At 52.6% G+C, this 23,690-nt stretch overlaps 1 protein-coding gene across 1 annotated transcript in view; it reads right to left on the bottom strand.

Moving 5' to 3' along the window:
* SDC3 (syndecan 3) overlaps window positions 1–18,669 on the bottom strand; it is a 74,151-nt gene extending 55,482 nt beyond the window's left edge. The window contains exon 1 of the mRNA XM_077838105.1: window positions 18,481–18,669. Within this exon, the coding sequence (XP_077694231.1) occupies window positions 18,481–18,669 (189 nt within the window). The remainder of the gene's footprint in view (window positions 1–18,480) is intronic.
* Between the last annotated feature and the right edge of the window lie 5,021 nt (window positions 18,670–23,690).

A 23,690-nucleotide genomic window follows, 5' to 3' on the forward strand; every position in this document is an offset into this window, starting at 1 on the left:
CGGGGTGCGCCAGGAAAGGAAGAAAGTCTCGTGACCACGGGCTTCTATGGCGAACCTGCACCGACTCAGTCATTGCAGAGAGGGAGCTATTGCAGGGCACTTTGAACACAGGCTGAGAGAAAGGCCTGGCTCAGGGATACAGGGCTAGCCAAGGATTGAACCCAGTTCTCCTCTGGGTGAGTCAACATCAGCAGGGTCCCTGGGGGCAAGTTGCTTAATCTCTCCAGGTCCCCACCTGCACAGTCAGGGTGATACTTCCATTGCCTGCCTTGTAGAATCAGGCTACGAGCTCTCTGGGGCAGGCACATGCCAGCTGCACGGCCAGGACTTGGAAGCAACCCCTGCATCTCCAGCATCAGCAGTTCTCTTCTTCCCCCGGGCTGCCTGCTTCGAGTGGGCCCAGGCTGCTTGTCCAGTCCCAGCACATTCCCCTGTTGAGGCTGACTACAGCAGCACGCTTTTGCAGAGCTGCATGGTGTCTCTACAGCAGAGACATTGACGTTTTAGGTCCCAGCCTGTTCACACTTGGATTTATCCTCAGCTGCAAGGTAGGCAATAAAACACGCAGGGCTGTTCAGAAGGACAGGCCTTCCCGTGAAGAAGTGATCCTGACAGAGGAGCGGAATAGTTCCAGGGTGAGAGGAGTCCCCCATGAGCTCTTCCTTCCAGGGATTTTTGTTCCTTTCCTTGGCAAAGCAGAAGCAAGGACACTCCGGTGAGACTTGTACTGGGCTCGGACACTCGCATGCACAATGTGCAGGGAGCAAACAACAAGCAGGGAGGCTGATCCGGGGGTACAGCCTCAGGCTGGAAGTCTGGTTCCATACATGGCTCTTGGATGTGAAGCATGCTTAGTGGTAGGAGCACAAGACTGGGCATCCAGGACTCCTAGGTTCTACTCCCAGCACTGCCACCAACTTGCTGTGTGAGCTTGGGCAAGTCACATAACCACTCTGTGCTTTCATTTCCCTATGTGTAAGAGCTGGGATAACACCCCCTTATCCACCAGAGTTGTAGGTCAGGGCTCTTGGCTCTGTATGCTCCCATTTAGATCACTGGAAGTTACTACAGCTAAAGGATCAGCTATATCCACACTAAATACTGAGTCCCCGGGTGACCTTGGGCAAGTCACTTCCCCTTCCTGTACCCTAGTTTCTCCATCTGGGATCTGGGGCTAGGGATCCTGAGCTCCATTTCTAAAGTGCTTTGAGATCCTCCAATGCCAGGGAGCCCAGGACAGGACTGAAGGACATTAGCAGAGCTGGTGGGCGGGGGGAGCCCAGGATGGGGTATCAGGAGGCTGTGGTTGAGGACTGAGGGGCACTGGCAGAGCAGGGCGCGGGTCACAGCTGGCATGGCCAGGGTGCTGTAGCTCAGGCTTGAGGGGGATTGACAGTCGTGTGGGGTCCAGGGCTGGAATCTCTTCCTGCCACACACACTAAATTCATCAGCAGAAACCACTGAAAGCAAGAGAAATCGCAGCCAGCCCCAATGCTGCAGCCAGCACAGCTGGGCTGGCAAGCCAGACTCGCCCCTTCCAGCGAGAGCAGACGGCTCGTTTTGCAGAGTGCCCAGGCATAGCACATACCCGCTCAGTCCTGGAAGAGCCGCCTTTCCTTGCCCTCTGCTCTTCCCTGCTACCCATCCTCCAAAAACATGGGACTGTTGGACCAAAGCACTTTCTACCTGCAATGGCGCCTAGCCACAGAGCGACGGCTCATCCCAAGCCCATCTCTTGGACCCAGTACCACTGGCGTCATCACTCTCACCCGTTTTCAATTCAAACGTCCTGGCTGAGGGTCCAATTCAGGGCTAAGATGTGAGGGGGTCTTTCATGGACCCTTCCCCCCAGTGGCCAGATTGGACCTGTTCTTCCCCTGGACAAGAGGGGCAATGGCACGTGTTACAGGGAAGTGTCGGAGGCCGGTGCCATCACCCGCCAGTCTGTATCTCAGGAGGGATTAGCCCAGACCAATAACAGCCTGCACTGGAAACACGGAAATGCCTGCAACCCGAGCCCAAAGAAAGGCCTGTGTTCTTTATTTGCATCACCTGCACTGACGCTGCACCCCCGGGTTAATGCTACAATGACAGACTGTGCTTGGAAAGGCCAGCTGGCTTACGAACACAGGACCCAAAGGGTTCCTTACACCATAAACTGACCTTGCCCAGCATCTTACTTCTTGTGTTTCCATGTCTTTGCCCCCAGTGACTTTAGGCTGAATACCAGGAAGAGTTTCTTAGCCAGCCAGGCTTATTAACTGTGGTGCAGCCTCCCGAGGGAGTGGAGAAGTGGGGAGTATTCTGTAAATTATATTCTACATTACGTATCTATTCTGATGTGCTCTCAGTTCACAGCTGTGGAGAGAAACCTGCTGTAGACTCCCCAGGACAGGCCATTTGGCAGGACTCAATCCGGGACTCTGGCCCTTAAGCATGCACTGAGCTTGAGAGTTCGCTCTGTTTGCTCACTTGTAGCGGATTCGACCTTAGACACATGCTCTAAGCACTAGAGGGGGACAAAGAGCCACACGGGGTTAGCAGAGGTGATACTGGGAGCGAAAACGCTGAAGGACCCCCAAGGCGCAGCAAAACAAAGAGCTAACAAGGCCCGTGCGATTGGGGCTCGTTCTGCGCAGGTCTCCCAGGGCAAAGCAGGGAGGTGACAGGCCCTTCGCACACAGCTCTGCAGCTGAATGCGCCTTTCGGCTGTGGGCGCCTGGTTACCAGGACAGTGTCAGACTGGGAGGAGCGTAGAGAGGAGCAGTGAACACAAGGAAGCCAGCGAGGTTGATATCTCCAAGGAGAGAGGAATGTGTAGCTTGGCTAAGGGAAGGGTGACAACCTAAACACCCCGGAGGTGGCACAAGAGGGTGGGGTTCCCCCTGGCCAGAGGAGGCGCGTATAAGACCCATGCAGAGGGACGCCTGGGCCTCACACTGCCCCTCGGCACAGGGTGAATTTCAGGGGATTCATTGGATTCAGGGGGAGGCCGGGCAGAATCAAGGTGGGAAACTGCATGGTCATGAGATCCGTTTGGCTGTGGGATAATCTGCCTGGGAGAGGGGGAGCCCCACAACCAGGCCACCCTGTGCAACGTAGAATGACAGTACAGCAGGGAGCTGCCCTTCATTGGTCTCGGGAAGATGAGTGAAGGGGTCTGCTGTAGGGGGTCTCAAACGCTGAAGGGAACCGGAGGGAACTCTGAAGGGAAGGGAACCGAAGCCATGACGGTGGGCACCAAAAATACAGGCCTTTGGCTCAAGGGGAGGTCCTCTGGCTGTGAGTATCAAGCTGTGGCCCACCCAGTAGACACAGTGTTCCTGGGTGCCTCCCCTGCCGTCCCCCCCAGCCCCCATCATAGGTCACCTGCGAAGCAGCTATAGAGATAGCTCACATGGGAAAGCCCCTCTTGGAACGTATGCAGTGATTATTCTAACGAGTCTTAGCTGCTAATGAGCCAGGAGGAGCCAGCACAGTGTGCCTAGCCAGCTCGGGAGTCTGCATCCATCGCTAACTCCTGGCGTCAGACATGGACGAAGCAGCTGAACCTCTGCCACTGGGAACTGCAGGTTGTGGCCACAGTGAAGCGACAGGAGAACACAACAATGGCCAGAGTGGGTCAGACCAAGGGTCCATCTAGCCCAGTATCCTGGCTTCCGACAGTGGCCAGTGCCAGACGCTTCCGAGGGAATGAAACAGAACAGGGCAATTTATCAAGTGATCCATCCCCTGTCGTCCACTCCCAGCTTCTGGCAGTGAGAGGTTTAGAGACACCCGAGCCGCGGTGGCGTCCCTGACCGTTGTGGCTAATCGCCATCGATGGACCGACTCAATCGGCGGCAGGCAAAGGCTTATCCCCCTTCCCAAGCAGCCAGCCCCCAGCTCCTCAACGCCTGCCTCTGCAGCCCCAGTCCTGGGAGCGCAGCGGTGTTTGCGGGGGAGGGGAAGCACATGGCATCAGTTTGGCGCGACTGCAAACCTGTCAGCATGTCCCGGCTGCACTTCGTCTCCCTCAGCTCTCTTCCGTCTCCTCTGCAGCATGGCTGGTAGTCAGGGCCTAGGACTGGGGATCAGGACTCCTGGGTCCTTTCCTGACTCAGTGTGTTCCCAACAGCAAGTCACTCCCCTCCTCTGTGCCACAGCGTGCCCATCTCTACCCTGGGGCTGATGCCAGAGAGCCATTTTGGGAACGCAGTGTGAAAGGGGCGAGGGAAGAGGTGCTCTGCGGGCGCCTGGGGTTACCCTGCCACAGACCCGGGGGACTGAGTCCCATGATATGAGGGGAGGCTGCACGTGAACGTCCCTGTTATGACCTAGGGGGCTCTGTTTGCGTGCTCCTCTCCAGGAGCTCAGGGGGCCCCTGGCTTCAGCCCCAAGGTTCCTGCCTGCCCCGGCTGGATCCCCAGCAGCAACAGCAGCCCTTTCCTCTGGCCTAGCGCGCCTCCCCCAGGGCAATAGACAGGCCACGCCCCATGTAAAACCTCCCTCCAGGAGACCACAGCTCCCAACCAGGGCTGAGAAAGGCCCTTGGCATGCAAAAGGGCCCAGTGCCAAGGGTTACAGACAGACAGCACCACCCACTCCCAAGCAGACAGGCCAGAGTGGGGGCAGGGAGGGGAGGAGCCCCCTCCTTAAGGACTGGCTGATTTGGTTCCACAGTTACATCCTCTCTGAACTTTATCCTTCTTTGCTCAGCAGAAGCTGCACAGCCTCTGCTTCCCCGGGGGCTTGAACCTTCGCCAGGGCTCCACGACCTGTCACCTTTGCCGAGGCTCCCGCACTCCTCCACAGAGCTCCCCCTGCTCCTTCCACGCTGCCCGCAGGGGCCACGGGACCCCGGGCGAGGTACAGGTAGCAGATTCCCTCTGACATTCCGCCCTGCACACCAGGACCAACAAGTCGTATCCCCGGCCAAACGCACACACCCCCCGCCCCCGGGCAGCAGCGGGAACCGGAGCCATGAAGGTGGGCACCAAAAATACAGGCCTTTGGCTCAAGGGGAGGTCCTCTGGCTGTGAGTATCAAGCTGTTAGAGCAGGGGTGGCCAACCTGTGGCTCCGGAGTCGCATGCAGCTCTTGAGAAGTTAACTTCCTTGTCCAGGCACCGACCCCAGGGCTGGAGCTACAGACGCCAACTTTCCCATGTGCTGGGGGTGCTCGCTGCTCCACCCCTGGCTCTGCCCCCACTCCACCCCTTCCCGCCCCCTCCCCTGAGCCTGCCATGCCCTCGCTCCTCTCCCTCCGAGCCTCCTGCACGCCACGAAACAGCTGATCGGGAGGTGCGGGGAGGGAGGGGGAGGCGCTGATCGGCGGGGCTGCCGGTGGGCGGGAGGCGCTGGGAGCGGGGGCGGGGAGCTGATGAGGGGTTGCTGAGGTATTACTGTGGCTCTTTGGCAATGTCCATTGGTAAATTCTGGCTCCTCCTCAGGCTCAGGTTGGCCGCCCCTGTGTTAGAGTGACTCAGGGGAGACATGATCACATGTGCTCAGCCGCAGTATTACAGCACGTTACTGTAACATCCCTGGCCTGGGAGCAGCAGGGGCTCCAGCCAAGCCTCTGGAGCCTGGCCCACACCAAGTACTGTCTAATGGCCACATGCATGTTACATGACAGACAGCAGTTTAGAAAAGACCTTTGGCTCAGGAGGGTGCTGGCTGGGCCCCACAGGGTTAAGAAACACAAACTTGGCTTCTAAGGGTCTCGTAAAACCCCTGACGGTGGATCACTCACTTCACCTCCAACAGCAGCACCTGCAAAGTGCATCCCCAGCTCCCCCGGGGCCCCCAATAAAACAGCCAGGAAGCAGAGCTAGAGTACTGTGTTCTCAGGTCTGGACAGGCCACGCAGCAAAGCATCCCTCAGACCGCACGAAATGGACAGTGGACCAGTAATCGCACCCCAGACACCAGTGAGGGAAAGGGAAGGACGTTGCAATAGGACTCTGTTAGAAATCCCTGGGGCTGCCCGGTCTGTTTATATAGTTAAGCAACTCAGCCTAGGCAGGTAGTGGTAACTTGCAGGCATGCCCCAGCTGCTCCCAGCTGCCCCAGGGAAGCCTTGGAGAAGGGGTTCAATCCCACAGTGATCAGGATGGTACCAACACTTAGGCAGACCGCAAGAATGTCCGAGCCCGGAGGCACTCATTCTGCCTAGCAGCCAGCCATTCAGCTAGCAACGCCAGTGGGAAGGCAGAGGACAAAGGTTGCACATGATTGAAGGGGGTTGTGCTCAGCACAACTCGAGGAGCTCACCAGACACGTGGCCCAGCGGTCGCAGTGTTAGTTGGAGACCTGGGTTCAGGGCCCTGCTCTACCCACAGACGCCTTTGTGACACCCTAGGCAAGCACGTCAGAGGTGTCACAGACGCACATGGAGATACACTGGAGCTAGCTTTGGTCTAGCCAGCTCCAGAAACACCAACAGGGTGGCCATTGCAGCAGAGGCAGTTCAACCCCTCCTGGGACACTGGGAATGTCTGCACTGCTATTATTACTCCAGCTGATCAGATCACAGCTATTTCAGGTCTGTTTACCTGGCCTTAGTCCCTCTGTACTGCAGCTTCTCATCTGCACCCGGGGGAAGAGCTCTGCTCTGCCCGACAAGGATAAACACAGTAAAGATTGTGAGGTGCTCCTGTACGATGTTAATGAGGCCACAGAAATGCCTAAGGGTATGTCTACATTAGGGACCCTAGGCCAGCCTAGCTGCAGTGGCCACGGACAGGATTCATCAGTTTAGGAACAGCTTGTCCCCAAAGGAGGTTAGCTCTGTTAACAGAACCACTGTCCCATTGACAGAGCTGCTTCTACACTGGGGGCTGAACTATGTTGATCAGGGGTGTGGGTTCCCCCACGGTGCCCGATGGAGCCAGGCCACCATAACTTTTAAAGCACTGACCAAGCCTAAGATAGATACGCTCAATTATAAAGGATGTTTGTTTCCTCAACCCATGCCATGTATCTGCATTTACCCGCCTGCTCTTAGAAAAAGATTCTGCAGTTTATCCCAAAGTACTTGACAAATGACACATACAAGATCTGCTTAACCCACCACTGAAATGCAGCCACCTCTGGGGTGGAACACAGCAGTTTTTAGCCAGGCAGAAAACACACGACAGCAGTTCCAGACAGTAAGGGATAAGTCACATAGCTAACTGAAGCAACAGGGGGAAGACTAAACTCTTTGGGACGGGACAGGCTATAGTGTGTGTTTTTGCACCACCTGGCACTATGGGCTCCGAACTTGGCTGAGGCCTCAGGAGCCTACTGTAAAACAAATCAATCAATCAATCTGTAATTTAGGGAAGTGGAACATAATTAGCCAAGATAGGAAATTGGACCCTGGGGTTCACACACCTTCTTCTTCCTCCCCACACTGTCCCCAGTTCTTGGGGAAAGTGCCTTGCAATCCTTAACAACCCCCAAGTAGTCACAGCATTCGTTTGGTCTCATCTGAAAGATGAGCCACTAGTACCATGCTGGGGCATTGGCACAGAACCAACACAAAGAAGAACGTCGCCGGTGGAATCCCCAAGCCCGCTTCCTGCAGCAGACCAGACCAAGTTAACAATGGGTCCCCCATCTCAGGTCTGACCTGATCTACGCCTGCTTAGCTTCAGAAAGCAAACAAAACTCCAAGAACAGTTGCACTAATTGCAGCATATGGTTTTAGGCATCTAATGAAGTCCTCTCGCTGCATAGAGAGCTCTCTGACCTCCTGCTCCACCCCTCTGGGTCCTTCCTCAGCCAGACAGAGATTAGCAGAGCAGGCTCCCTTCTTTTCTACTGAGGAATGTAGCTGCTTGGAAACACTGACTCTCAGAGCCCAAGCCGGTGTCCCCCTGCCCCTTCCCCGCTTCTTGCTCCCTGAGATGGAGAGCTCTCTGGAACTCCACAGGAGTGTGACATTGCCCTCCTGGGTCAGCTGGATGTTCCAGGGCTTCTGGGGCCATCTTTGATCTTGGGCTTTTTCCATTTGCTTTGCCAGACACTGGAGGAGCAGTTGGGGTCAGCGAGGCAAAGAGCCAAGCTTCTACATGGGAGAGAGCAAGGGAGGTCAGGGAGGTGCAAAAAAACCCAGAGGCGACACATTGCCATGGTACTGAGATCTGCTGCCGTGAACATAGAGCTGGGCGAGACACGGAGCTGGGCAGAATTTTTTGGCCAAACCACTCCCCCCGCCAGCAAGAGAAAGCAACACCAGGACATTCTGCAAATGCGTCTGTTTACCAAGATTCCATAAGAGTCAAAATGCTCTCTTCTGACATTGTCTAAGTGAAATATTTCAATATTTTTGGGGGTCAAATGGCATTTTGCTTAGATGCTGCCTTTAAAGTTTTAAAAAATGCAGAAGCATAAAAATAAGCTGCTCAAAATAAAAGTGAAACATTTCATTCAAATCATGACAAAAATTTGACTTTGGTTTGCCAAAAATCCAGGGGGAAAAAATCATTTTCAGGTCCACCTAAAGTGATCTCTCCCCCCCACCACCCTCCCAATTTTTCAGCACTGCCAGTGAACCAAAAAAAAGAATCTGTTATTCGCCCAGCTCCAGTTGTCAAAGCACTTGCTGGCTTGGGCCCAGGAGAGCCAAAAGTTTGCAGGATGAAGCCCATGAGTGGTAACCCCACTACCCTGCCTGCTTTACGAAGCCAGCCTGTGGCAGTCACGCCCAGCAATGCGATATGGATGTGCCAGGCACAGCTGCCACTGCATTGCCAGTTACGCTCTGATTCCAGAATCTTTACTCCTAGGGATGACGATGCAGCTGGCAAGAGACAGCCGCTGGGTTCCAGAGCCCAGGGGAGCCCATGCTGCTGGCAGACACAGATCTCATTCCTATGGAAGACATGGAGAGAGAATAAATATTGTAATGAATGAACTGGCTAGTGGAGCAGTTCTCACACAGCTGGCAGAGCATTTCCTGGTGGGCAGGCCAATGAATCATGCCTAGTGAGGTCCACAAAGCAGCAGGACTGGGAGGGTAGACAGATCAAGGGGATAGAGGAGGAATTGAGAAACAGCTTGAGAAGCACTGGGTGATAGAGAAACTAGGTGTGTATGCACCACTGCCATCTACTGGACAGAATCACCACTGCTCGACTGTGTCAGAAGCCCTATACAGTTAACAGAGATTTTCCTAATGTAATTCTGGGCAGCGTAAACAGGGGAATCTGGAGTAGGAGCACAGAGGTTATTTTACCTCTGTATTTGGCACTGGTGTGACCGCTGCTGGAACACGGTGTCTAGTACTGGTGTCCACAACTCAAGAAAGATGGTGATGAATTGGAGAGGGATTTAGAGAAGAGCCGTGAGAATAATTAAAGGATTAGAAAACCTGCCTTACAGTGATGGACTGAAGGAGCTGAATCTCTTTAGCTTAACAAAGGGAAGGCTAAGGGGTGACTTGATTTCAGTCTTGTAGGTACCTACAAGGGGAACAAATATTTAATAAAGGCCAAGTCTAGCAGAGAAAGGTCTCACACAATCCAATGCCTGGAAGTTAAAGCTAGAGACATTCAGACTGGTAATAAGACATACATGAGTGTAATTAGCCATTGGAACAATTTATCAAGGGTCAAGGTGGATTCTCCATCACTCACTGATAATTTCTAAATCAAGATTGATGGTTTTTCTAAAGGATCTGCTGTAGGAATCATTTTGGGGCAGTTCTCTGGCCTATGCGATACAGGTCGTCCGACAAGAGGATCACAGTGGTCCGTCCTGGCCTTAGAATCTAGGAATCCTTCAGCACATGGCGCCTGTGTTTTAGAGCAGGCTGTTCAGAGCCTTAGGCAGCCAAAAATTCATTACAGCCTCAGAACCTAATATCAGGTTTCAGAGTAACAGCCGTGTTAGTCTGTATTCGCAAAAAGAAAAGAAGGACTTGTGGCACCTTAGAGACTAACGAATTTATTTGAGCATGAGCTTTCGTGAGCTACAGCTCACTTCATCAGATGCATACCATGGAAACTGCAGCAGACTCTATCTGCTGCAGTTTCCATGGTATGCATCTGATGAAGTGAGCTGTAGCTCACGAAAGCTCATGCTCAAATAAATTCGTTAGTCTCTAAGGTGCCACAAGAACCTAATATGTCATTCTAAACAGTGACCCATACGCAGACACATTAAACACCCCTTCCCTCCCCTGTCCGTAAGGGGATGAGCGTCGGGTAGGGCTGCAGGGAGATTAATTCACTTTGTCTTTAGGACCCTGCTGGGTTGATCTGATATGGGGAAGGCAGCAGCTTTGTTTAGTCATTCTGGCATTTTTAAGAGTATGTAGGGTGCCCCGAGCATTGGATAGGAGTTTCCTTAGTACAGTTAGTAGAAATCCAAATAACTGAGTGAATAAAGGGCCCACTGTCAAGAAAAAAATCAGATTTAAAAGAAGACATCCTAAGCAAAGCCACCCTGGATTATGAAAGCGGAGAGACCTTGGCAAGTCCATTAGATTTACAAGCATTAATGGTGTGTTTCCTCTTTGCACATCACCCAACTGCGATAGGGTGGCGTCACTTCCGATCCGTAGCAGAGATGGCCCCGATTCTGCAAGTTTCGATCTGATCATGTGCAGAGTTCAGTGGTGTCTGGCACAGTCTGCAATATCTAATCTGTGTCGCTCTCTGGTTTACCAGCATTAGCCTGGCTGCTGCTGTTTGTCCCGAGTAAGAGGAAAACGGGGATGTGGGGAGGTTCTAGAATAGATGGTGGCTGTGTTTGTGTAAAGGAACCCTATGGATTGGGAGGAAGATAGATGGGCTGTGCCCCTTTAAGGCAGAAGGGCCAAGCAAAGTGCCCCCCCCCCCCATCGGTGTCTTTTGGCAAAGATGGTAGGTAGGATCCTGGCTCTGGGACGGTCGCCGGGCAAGGGGGCCAGCGACGCGCCCCCGAAGACAGCCAGCCTGGATGCAGGACTCCCAGGGACAGCACCGGGGGATCTCTCTAATCCGGGTGAGCAAAGGGTTATTGCTGCTGCAAAATCACCCCTCCGTCCCCCTCCCGGGGGTGGCTGTGCTGGGAAGGCGAAGGGAGAGCCATGCTGGGAAGCCTGGATGAGCTCCAGGCGTGGGACCAATGGCAGCAAAGAATCAAAAGCTTTGTCTCTCTCCGTGGAGCACCACAGACTGCTGCCGCCATGGAAACCACAGTCCAGGTGAGGCAAACAAGCCCTCTGCAGACACCACCTGGGGCCCAGCTGCCATCGGGCCCAGGAACTGAGTTTGATTTGGCTTGTTTGGGGAAGGGGAGTCGCACCTTTGATCACAACTGAGGGACAGGAGCGGCTCAGGCTGGCTGCATGACACAGGCTGTGTCCCAGCTCTGCGGCTCACACACACCCCTTCCCTGTCTTTGGCTTGTTGCCGGGGCCGATGGCAAATCCCCAACACCCAGGGCGCTGGGAGGGTCCTTGGAGTTTAAGGGGACAAGGGGACCTTTTGCTAGGCCAATGTTGTCCTGGGGTGGGAGAAGGGGGTAAACTCCTGGGGCCAGCGCAGATGGGAGCCCATGTGTGATGCCACCTTTCCCTCTTGACCAGAGCTTCCTGGGGCATTCTCTTCTCCAAAACCAGCATCTGAGACGAGGAAGAGTTCCGGTCTCAGATCCAACCCCCTTAGCCAGCCCAGCTCCCAGGGTCTTCCCCTCTTGTCCCAGCCGGCTCCAGGGGATAGGAGCAGAATGGTGCATGCAGAACCTTACGCACCAAGGCTAACAGTGCCAGGCCTAGTCGTAGCCACCAGCCTCCTGGGGCTCTGTGCACAGGACGGGAGTCGCGGGAGGGAAGGAGAAACATTCCCCACTCTGGCGCAGGGGGGTAACATGGAGATGGGGACAGGTAAGATCAGCCGATAAAATTCACAGCCGCCTGTCACAGCAGGCCCATCGGTGACACCCGTCCAGAGGCTGCATGGAGATGGGCTACACCCGCCCACTCCCTTACTGAAGAAGGGGTTAATGAGCCCAGGGCAGCAAGTCAGAAGCTCAGCCCTTAGCTGTGTACTGTGCCTCAGTTTCCCCAGGCAGTGTCTGTGCAATGGGGATAATGACGCTGACGTACCCCACAGTGGGGTGGGAGGGGTAAGTCGTGACTGTCCGGAAAGCACTTGGAAGGCGCACAGCCCTACGCGTCACGAACACAGCACTGGCTCCGGGCAGATCGTCGCCCCACCAACCGCGCTGGAAACGAGGGGCCATTCCCCCGAGCCTGGAGTGCCGTTGACAGCGGTCCGCAGTGGGTGTGAAGCCTCCGACTGGGGAGCGTTTTATCCCCACAGTGCACTGGTGCCAGCGGCACACCCAGAGCAGGGAAATGGGGAAATCACCCGGGCCCGGCAGCTTTGCTCACCACACAGACGGCCGGCCGTGGGCCGTGGGCAGCAGCGTCTCGCGGAGCGACATGGCATGCTGCTGAGTAGCCGGCCCGGTGCTGAATGGGGATTGCTTGGATTCATCCCCGGAACCATGCTGGGATCCTCCCTGCTCCAGCACCGACACCACCCAACCCAACCCACGCCACCCTGTGCCCACCGAGCACAGCACAACGGGCACTGAGTACACCCCACTGCGCAACAAACAGGTACTGAGTACAGCCCCCCACTCGCTCCACCCACCCTGAATACAGCCTGCAAAACAACCCAGCCCACACAACCAGCGCCGGACACAGTCCTCAACACAACGGGTACAAATCAACCCAGCAGACCATGCACACGCTCCTCAACCTGGGCATAGAGGGTTTTTTTCCTTCTGCTTATTTGCTTTTAATTGGCTTGGGAACCAGCAGAGACGTTGGAAGAAAGAAATCTGTAATTCAGTAAGACACATATGCTGGAGAATCCAGATCCAGATACGGAGTTTGGTCCCTCAGGTGCGTGTGTGAAAAGGACAGAACACACACGCTCAGGATCCTTTCACATTTTGAAAGAGCACTGGCAAATCTCTGCACAGCCAGCCCTTGGAGATGCTCTCTGCAGCACCAGGTGGGAGAGGAGGAAAGAAGCCAGGCCATTCCCAGGAGCTGCCTCCCACTGGGGGGGCTGGAGGGAAGGCGGCAGACAGGGGGAAATTGGCAGGGAGCAAGGATGTGATATTTCATCCTAAATCAGAAACAAAAACCCGTTCCTGTGATACACACTCCACAAGCTACTGAGAAAGAGCCTGGCCTGAGACAACATGCACACACAGGGACTAATTTATCTGCCTCCCCAGGGCAGGATGTAGCCACTTCAGGACCCATGGAAGTTAAACTGACACCTTGGCTAGGTGATTAGAAATGTGCTCAGACACTCGATCAACAGATAGAGGCTAGACCAATGGGTGATGAGTCCACAGAGATTCTTTACCACATGCATTGTAGTGTGGCTGTGATTTGTGTTGTTGCTAATTCATGATTTTATTGCGAGTCATGCACTGATGGGGGCTTTAGGAAAATCCCCATCTCCTGGAGGCATGTGATTATATGAAAATCTCAGCATTCATTAAAGAGGACAAATAAGTTTCTTGCCCTCATGGTTGCAGAGAAAAGTTTGAAAATGTGACTTGAGTGCATCATAAAGGCTCAGAAAGACCTCCATTTTTTTCAGTCTCATGATTTTGGTGGGGTTTGAATCATGATTTGTGATCCCCTGGGGTTGACCATACTGCAAAGATTTCTCTGATGCTTTCTAATCACAGGTATATAAAGGGATTAAACACCAAAGAGAGGGAATGGTGAGTGTAATGCATGGAAGAATAAAGTAAGTGCACTGGGGTCAACTTGAGCAGAGGAGAACATAGGTAGTGTGGCCTAGGGCACAGAACACTGGGATTCAGGAACCCTGGATTCTATGTCCGGCTCTGCCACGGGCCCGCTGGGTAACCTTGGTCAAGTTACTTCTCTCTGTGGAGCCACTCTTTCTGCTCAAATGGAAGAGGTCCATGATTTGAACCCTGGGCAGGAGGTTTTAATAGTACAAAAGAAACCTAGTCCTCTCCCTATTCCAGGTCCAAGCCAATTGTTCTATAGAGCAGTGGTTCTCAACCAGGGTCTGGGGCCGCTTGCGGGGGCTGCGAGCTGGTTTCAGTGGGTCCACCAAGCATGGCTGGTGTTAGATTCACTAGGGCCCAGTGCAGAAAGCTGAAGCCCCATCATGCAGGACTGCAGCACGGGGTCCCAAGCTCCAGCACCTGGGGCTGAAGCTGAAGCCTGAGCAACTGAGTTTCGCGGGACCCCCTGCGGCCTGGCCTCCTGGGCAATTGCCCTGCTCGCTACCCCTTAACACTGGCCGTAGCTCTTATATGGAGAAAAACAATTGTTGTGGTACCATTGAGCTTTGGAGTTCTTATGGCATGTTGGGGGGGGCTCAGAAAGAAATGGTTGAGGACCCCCCAGAGAGAATATTCTCTAGTGCTTTGCCTCATCTGGTTTCCAAAGTGTCCACAGCCAAGGCTTCCACTGTAAAGAAGACAAGGCCTGCAACTGCCTTCTGCCCAGTGAGCCGCTGAGTCCTGGATGGGGCAGAGCATCCCCTGCGGGGAGAAGTGCCAAGATAAGGAACCTTGGCAAGGAACACTTCAGCTGCCAGCCTGGGCCAAAGCAAATGGAGCTGCTGCGGCTTCCTGCCTGCACACGCAGTGGGAGATTCCTACAGCTGGGGAGGTGGGTACAGAGAGAAGCTAATTAGGGCTGTCCTGGGAAGTGGGAGTTTGCAGGGAGAGTAGATTCTCTTCACAGGGACGCCCAGAAGCAGTCAGCACTGCTGCCGGGAGCTGCTGCCCTGAAAGTTGGATGTGGGATGAAAGGCCGTTTGAATCTCCCGAGAGAATCTCTCCCTCCAAGCACAGAGTGAGCAGGGGAGGAGGGAAGGAAATCTGCCTCCACTGTCTTCGGTGAGAGCCAGGCTTCACACCCGCAGCACGAAGGCCTTCCATGGCTCTGCGGCAGTCGGAACTAGCCGGAGACGGGCCTCTCCTCGCAGGCTTCATTGCCTCAGGGTGGCTTTTTCCAAGCAACTAAACAAGCCGTTGATACTTTGCTGGCTGACGTTCACGTTCCCCGATCCAGTGTGAGTGTGCAAAGATGAACAGGGTTCCCGCTCTGTACACGCCGTGGGCCAGACCCTCCGCTGGCCCAGCTGATTGACATCAGTGGAGCTCCACCCAGTCACACCATCTGGCCCAATGTGCAGAGCAAAACAGGGCACACTTCAGGGAGGCAAACAGATTCTCTTACATATTACAGATGCTGATTTGTCTGTGCACTCTTGATGTACTGTGCTCGCTATAGGAGACAGGGACAAATTAGCGACCACTCGTTACAGAGAAAGATGCACTCTAGATACACTTCTGTCTGTTTCATGCCACCAGTAAATTTAATGCATCAAGGGAGGGCCTATTGTATCCCTCAAATATACAGCCTCTGAGAAAGTCTAAATTGGTTCACAGATATAGGGAAATCCTGGCTCATGATTGCCTATAAAATGTCATGCAAAGAGCTAGAGCGTTGTGTCAGTCAAGTGGTCAGTAACACCGGGGTTTGGAACAATGTTAACTAGTCAGATTGCTTATGCAAATGGCTGCATCCAGATTGGCACAGCAGGGGGTAGTTATACTGTTTTGCTGAACCCCTTAATTTCATCTCTCCTTTGCACAGTCTTGAATAAACTCCAGTGTCGGTCTCTGCTACTGCAGTTAACACTTGCCTCAAGAAGCAGTGGAGCAAAACTGATGTGATCCTTGTAGCTTTCACCATTGCTCTGAGGAGCAGCAGAAAATTCTGCACCAGCACGAGCAGCATCAAAGGCATGATCCCCCTGCAGACTCAGGAAGGCAGCCCATACTGCTTCGAGTCACATTCAAAAGCCATGAAGGCCAGACGTTTATTTGATTTCTTAATGAAGGTTTAGATTCCAACAGCCCTGCTGGCCCCAGACTCCCAGCCCCCTTTCTAGAGCTATGTTCTTCTGCTAGCACTTTAGATCCAGCGTAATTCAATCCCCCAAGTCAGAGGGTTTGGCTTTCCAGTTACACTCCCCCGGCCCCAAACCACCCAGGTGCCCCGAGGCCATCTACAAAAAACGGAGAAAACATTTACTCCTCAGGCCTCATCTGTGAAGACTTTCCCTCCATGTCCACCTCCCCACAGCCAACCACCCAGCTTGGAAAACAAGCTTCACCTCGCAAAATGGCCCACTGTGTACTGAGCTAACACCGCTCTGCTGGCACGGGGCAGGAGCTCCCGTCAGGCTTCACTTGCACTTTAAATGGGTCACAGACCTGGCATCATTTGAGACTTTCTTCCAGAAAGGGTTGGAGGAGCTCAATGGCAGGCAAGGTTCCAGGAAATGGCACCGAGCCTGGGCCCCTTAATCTGCAAACACGGACAAGCCGAAATTTACACATCCATGAAACAACCAAAACATTCTTCTCCGCGGACCCTGCATCAAGGCAAATCCAGGACACAAGAGACAGCCAGAGAAAAGGCCACTGCCGTGCATCAAATGACAATGAGCCCAACTGAGGAAACTGGATCCCCTCCCTGCTGGTCTCCAACAGGCAGATTTTCTATAGGTCTCCAATGGCCGAAAAGGGAAAAAAAAGATGCTGAGGATCATTTGACTGATCTGGACGGAGGCACTGGTGCCGTTGTTCCCAGCTGGGCGGGACACCGGGTATGCACAGAAATGATCCATCCCCTCCCTCTCACAGCTTGGATTTATCATCTATTATTTATTAATTAAAGCACCAGCAAAGGCAACTGGCTACACATCAGAGAAAAAAGAAAAGGAGTCCTTGTGGCACCTTAGAGACTAACCAAGTGCCACAAGGACTCCTTTTCTTTTTGCGAATACAGACTAACACGGCTGTTACTCTGAAACACATCAGAGAAAGTGACAGTCCCTGCCCCTAAGAGCAGGCAATCTAAAGACTAAAACACACTGACAGGTGCTCAGCAGGTCAGCAAATGGGGAGGGGTTATAGTTTGCTGGGGTGACTGAGGAATGCAACAGCTTTCTTTAGCAGGCAGGGGCAGAACCTGGGTTTCTTAGGCCAGGTCTACACTAAAATCTTTTGGTAGTGTAGCAATGTCAGTTAAGGGTGCAATGGAAAGGGGATTGTTTGTTGTTTTTTGCAACATTTCTATACCAGCAAAAGTCTGAGTGTCACTTATCATAGAATATCAGGGTTGGAAGGGACCTCAGCAGGTCATCTAGTCCAACCCCCTGCTCAAAGCAGGGCCAATCCCCAATTTTTGCCCCAGATCCTAAAAGGGCCCCCTCAAGGATTGAACTCACAATCCTGGGTTTAGCAGGCCAATGCTCAAACCACTGAGCTATCCCTCCCCCTCCAAAATTACAGCACTGAAGTATTTAATACGTCAGCAAATACTTATCACAACACTGAAGTATTTCTGCCAGAGTAGCTCATTTTGCTTGCCGAGCCGGAATAAGCTATACTGGCAACAGTACTTTCTTTGCCACTAAACTGCATTGCAACTAGCGGGAGTTTGCCAGTGTAGCAACAATGGTACAGGAATCCCGGCAATCCTTTGCTAGCAAAGACCTGGTCTTAGTTTGGAATTTCACAGACATCAGCTCCCTGCATTCAACATCACTGATCAATTTCAGCTTGAGGGCTGCAGCCTGGTGAGCAATGAGGAAACTGACCAGAGCAAGTGAAGGGAGAGCTTGCAGCAGCAGCCGCTTTCCTTTTATGTGGGATTCCAGGATGCACGCGAGGCAGAGAATGGTCTGGTTTGAGGAGGGTGGGGGACACAAAATGTGTCTCCTCCCCATCCAAAACTAGAAAGGGGGCAGGAATACTTTTTGTCACTGGTCTGTTTTCACCCTGCATCCTCTATATATTCAGCACCCGACACACTCAACACTTGGGTTCACCTTGCTTGAGGTCTAAACTTCTCATTTGAATATGGTGTGCTCTTAAGCAGTATTTATCCAGCGCTTTGCGCCCCGGAAGGTATGTCCCCCCTGCACGCCACTGGCAGCAGCTACGTGCCATGGCACAAAGCAGGCTGTGTCCACCTTGCAGAGATTTTCACCGCAGCAAGGAAAGGCCTCCGCAGCGGGACACCATCTGCTGAAAATATCGGCATAGCTGTGGGGGGCACTGCTGGGGCGTGCAGAGCCACGTGGGCTACATGCCCTAAGGGTTCAGGCGTGTTCTTACTCGTCTAAACTGTGCCTCGCCGTCTGCGCTGCTATTTGTGCCTAGGGTAGGAGGGCACGCAGCGTATGTACTCTACATGCCCCTGTGAGGCGTGTGCAGCGTGCATGTACCCACAAGGGCTTTGCAAAGGTGGGTAGATATCAGCCTCCCCGCAAGAGACGTGACCAGGGCTGCACAGAGAGTCAGTGGCAGAGCCAGGAATAGACCCCTGGAGTCCTGACTTCCACTCGCATTACAGCCCTGCCTACCCACAGTACAGCATCAGGCGAGACAGCAACCAGGGATGCTTCCCCTACACCACTGCCCCAGCTTTTACCTGGAGGGGATGGTCTTTTGGGGTGAGGGCAGAGTTCTGCCCGCACAGCGCCATACAATCCTTCTGCCCAAACTGACCATCTAGGGGCCAGTCAATGCCAATCACCAGGATGAACCTGTCCATCAGCAGCCATCTCACTTCATGTGCCACCAAACGAACATCAGAAGGGACCACAGAGCCCAAGACCATCCAACTCAGAGTGGACCCAGCCCCTCCTAGAACACATAGATTCATAGATATTAAGGTCAGAAGGGACCATTATGATCATCTAGTCTGACCTCCTGCACATCGCAGGCCACAGAATCTCACCCACCCACTCCTGCAATAAACCTCTCACCTATGTTGAGCTACTGAAATCCTCAAATCATGGTTTAAAGACTTCAAAGTGCAGAGAATCCTCCAGCAAGTGACCCGTGGCCCATGCTACAGAGGAAGGCGAAAAACCCCACAGGGCCTCTTCCAATCTGCCCTGGAGGAAAATTCATTCCCAACCCCAAATATGGCGATCAGCTGAACCCTGAGCATATGGGCAAGATTCACCAGCCAGATACCCAGGAAAAAATTCTCTGTAGTAACTCATATCCCACCCCATCTAACATCCCATCACAGGCCATTGGGCCTATTTACCATGAATATTTAAAGATTAATTAATTGCCAAAATCATGTTATCCCATCATACCATTTCTTCCATAAACTTATCGAGTTTAATCTTGAAGCCAGATAGGTCTTTTGCCCCCATGTCTTCCCTTGGAAGCCTATTCCAAAACTTCACTCCTCTGATGGTTAGAAACCTTCGTCTAATTTCAAGTCTAAACTTCCCGATGGCCAGTTTATATCCATTTGTTCTTGTGTCCACATTGGTACTGAGCTTAAATAATTCCTCTCCCTCTCTGATATTTATCTCTCTGATATATTTATAGAGAGCTGCAAAACCTGCGGCCATATCTCCACTGCTGCAACAATCAACTCCCCCCTGCCCCAAACACACCTTTCAGGGTTCATGGGTCCTATACAAGCTTATCCCAACATGTGGTGGACCTCATCCAGTGCATCAAATGCCCTAACAACAACTATGGGGGTGGAGCGCAAAACCAGACTATTACCCTTGTGGATGAATTTCACAGAAAAGCCATAAGAGAAAGACACCCTGTCAGCTGTGGGCAAACACTTTTCACAAAGCGATCTCTCCAGATCTGATCTCTCAGTGCTTGTCCTGAAGAGAAACCTGCACAACACCTTCATAAGGCAAGCCTGGGAACTTACATTCATAACTCAGCTAGACACTAAAACCCATGGACTTAACAATGGATTTGTGGCTCCAATTCGCACCCCACTGCCTGCTACCCTTAACTGCCCACTTCAAGTCCTTTATGCATAACGGTCTAACCCACAGCCACCCACTTCAGTCAAAGGGACCACTTTCAACAGGCATTAGCCCTCCTGCTTGACAATTCATCCCTACCCTACATCTTTCGCTCAGACGCTCTGCTTCTTTCCCCCGAAGACGAGCTCTGGGGAGCTCAACAGCTTGTCCCTTCCATCAGCAGAAGTTGGTCCAATACAATATTTTGCCTCAGCCACCTTGCCTCTGTCAGAGGGGACAGACTTGTGGTTGCTGAAGCTCTGAATGCTCAGTAACCCCCTGGCCATGCATCTACCACATTCTAACTGGTATTGCAGTCGCATCTAGGAGCCTTAGACGTAGTGCCATTGTGCTAAGCGCTGTATAAACGTAGAGCAACGAGATCCCCTCTCCCTACATAACTCTTATTAGCATTTGCCCTTTCCAGCAGCCTCGCTGCCACACTGGTTTTTAAGGGTGATGTTTTTATTTTGACTACAATCTCTTTCTGTCCTCTTCCTCCAAGACTTAGGCCAGCCCCTGATCGCTACGTCACTCTGCCAGCATCAGCCCTTCATACTTCTATAGCACGAGGATCACAAAGTCCCTTATCATCATGAAGGAAGTTTCATGCATCCCTCAGTGGAGAACAAGTTTGCTCACCCCTGAAATGCAGACACCTCTTGGGTGGAACAAGGCAATGGTTTAACACAGTTACCTTGTATCACAGAGGTTGCCGTCTCCGGGAACCCTGGCCTAGTATGGTCTGATAGGCCACAGCCATAACTAAACCCTCTCCTTGCAGGTCTCAAGTAGTTACTCCGATACCTTAATATGGAAAGCACCCCGCGTTACAGGTTTGTTTGTTAATATTTTAAATTCCACCCCGAGTCTTAGAGCAAACCGTAACGTCCCAACCCAACAGCCCCAGTGAAGCACTTCTCCACACCAGCTGCTCCAGGCACTCCTCTCACTGTGGCTGGGCACAGGCCCTCCCTGAGCCCCCAGAAATGAAAGTCAAGTGAACGATCGTCCTCTCATGCCAGGGTCGCCCCAGACTTCTCACATGCCAGAATTGCCGCCCCTCCACCATCCCCTACCTTCATTCCAGAGGGGTTCAAGCCACTGCCCAGGGTAACCATGGCCTCCCCTCCTGCAGCTCTCTTTCCCAGTGGCTCCTCTGCCAGGCCCCTGTGGAAGCTCCCCTTCTGCAGCTTCTACCCTCCAGGCCACCCCTTTGCAGCTCTCCTCTTAGTCTCTCCCTCAGGGGCTGCCCCACCTGGGGACACCTGCTTAATCATCCGAGGAGCTGGAACCACTTCACCTAAAGGGCCAGCCAGCCTGTACACTGCCATGCCGGTGAGGCTGGGAAATGAAGAACGGCCAGCTCCAGCTGACACTGCAGGGCAGATTGCGGGAGGCAGAATGGAATTACCCAGTTTGGAATCTGGCCACAACATTGGCCATAGAATCTCTAATAGCCACAAGTGCCCAGGGACTCCATGTTACGCCCTATCCAAAAAATGGGCCCCAGGCGGGATGGTGCCCCCCGAAACCATGTTTAGGCATGGATCCCCCACTGACTCAGAGGGGAGAATGCCATTGACATCACCAGCATTACTTCCTGCATTGGGAGGATGGGGTTCGCAAGCCCAGGCCAGTGTATCTCGTGAGCTCTAGGGGGGCGGGTTAGTGGGACCAACACAAGCCAAAGACAGCTGAGTTCTGCCTCTGCCACTGATTTGCCTGTGGTCTTGGACAAGCCTTTTTGCCTCTTGGTTTCCTACTCTGTTCAATGCAGAAGACACCCCTCATAGGACCATTGTGAGAGTTAATTAGTCAGTAACGGAGCTGCACTTTAAAGACATGCAAATGCTCAGTGTTATTTGGTTGGCATCTGGATGCCAGAGCCATTAGCACTTTAAAAATAGAGAGCTGGCTGGTTAGAAAGATAGCAGCAAGGTGCTAGGGCTGCCAAGGAAGCATGAAAACCCAGCTCAGGGGCCTCCCAGGCTATACCCACGGCAGCACTTTCTTTCCACAGAGACTAACACAATTTTCTCTGTCTTCCCTCAGGGCACAAATTATTCATGAGGGTAGCAGCAGCACCAGGAGGGTAGCAGGAGCACCAGCTGAGATCAGCGCAGACACACAGTGCCTGCCCCCAGGAGCTTCCAATCTAAACAGGCAAAGGGGGGTTCTCACTTGCCTATAGTAGGTCAGGAACAGAGCCAGGAACAGAATGAGGGTCTGCTGCGTGCTGGCCCAATGCCTGGCCCACTAGCCCATGAATCCCAGAGACCTTTTTTGCACTTCCTCAGTATTCCGCTCCAGGGCACCGACAAGATCCATTCTTGCTAAGGCCTAGCATGTGGGCGCAGATCCAGACGCCTAACTCCCGCCACAATCAATGGCCGGTAAGCAGCTCGAGACGTCTGAAGATCTGGGCTGTGACGAATGCACAGGGCAGGCACTGTGAATGTGGGGGGAAGCGGTGGGAATTCATTGGGTGCAGTGACTGGGATTGCTCTGCCAGTCTCCCGGCCCAGTTGGAATGCTGCCACAGCGTCGCTATTTATAAAGGCATTTCCTCTTTTTCTTCCTTGTTCAGAGACTCATTAGTCTATATTTATCTGCCCTGGACTTTATCGGCTGTGGTTACTCATCTGGAAACGTAACCAATCTAAGGTTTGACTGGGCTGGACAACCCAGCTCAGTGTTCTCACTGCCACCCACTTCTCTGTGCTTCTGCAAACTGCGCTGGCGAGCAGCGTATGTTGTTTGTGATAAAAGGAAGAAAGGCCAGAAGTGCAGATAAAAATTGCCTAGAGCTGCTGAGCCAGAAGTGGGAAACTTCACCATAACAGACGGAACGCACGGAATTCGTGCCTACCACTTGCAAACAGTGGGCTGATGGAGCAGATTGCTACTTGCATTCACCAGGCACAGAAACAGCCTGCAAATTCTACCCTCTGTACCCTCTGCTGGGCTGTCCCCAGAAGGATTATATCTATACAACATGGCTGCAAACAAAGAGCTCACAAAGCACTTTTACCAACGACAAGGATTACTTGAAATGTAATCTAATTATTTTTTGTACCCAGTTATACTTTTGGCCTTCACAACATCCCCTGGCAATAAGTTCCACAGGTTGACTGTGTGTGGTGTGAAGAAATACTTCTTTGTTTGTTTTAAACCTGCAGCCTGTTAACTTCATTGAGTGACCCCTGGTTCTTGTGTTATGTGAAGGGGTAAATAACAACATTTCCTTTATTCACTCTCTCCACCCCAGTCACGATTTTATAGACCTCGATCATATCCCTCAGTCGTCTCTTTTCTAAACTGAACAGTCTCAGTCATTTTAATCTCTGTTCATAGGGAAGCTGTTCCATCCCCTCATCATTTTTGTTGCCCTTCTTGGTACCTTTTCCATTTCTAATAGATCTTTTTTGAGATGGGGCGACCAGAACTGCAAAAGATTTGCCTCTTCTGTGTTTGTGTGAACCCGTGTGTATGAGAAAAGAAGAGGTTTGCGGGGGAGGGTAGAGGAGTGGTAAGGAACGGAAGGGGAAAATAACGCTGGAAAGTTCTCTACAAGTATTTACACAGAACAATTCTGATTGTTGCCTGCCCCAGAATGAAGTCCCCTAATAAAATGTAACTAAACAAGCCATTTACATCCTTCCTTTTCAGTGACAATTACAGCCGATAAAGCAAACCAGACAGCAATGTTCCAGCTACTCTGGGAAAAGCAAAAATACCCAGTGTCCTCAAGGCAACGTCTCCTAATTGTCAGCTCCAGCTCTGGGAGCTTTGGAATTCAGGTTTGCATGGAAGCGACACGCTCGGGGGCAGGCAGAGAGGACTG

This window comes from Eretmochelys imbricata, chromosome 19 (assembly GCF_965152235.1).
Source record: "Eretmochelys imbricata isolate rEreImb1 chromosome 19, rEreImb1.hap1, whole genome shotgun sequence".
NCBI lineage: Eukaryota > Metazoa > Chordata > Testudines > Cheloniidae > Eretmochelys > Eretmochelys imbricata.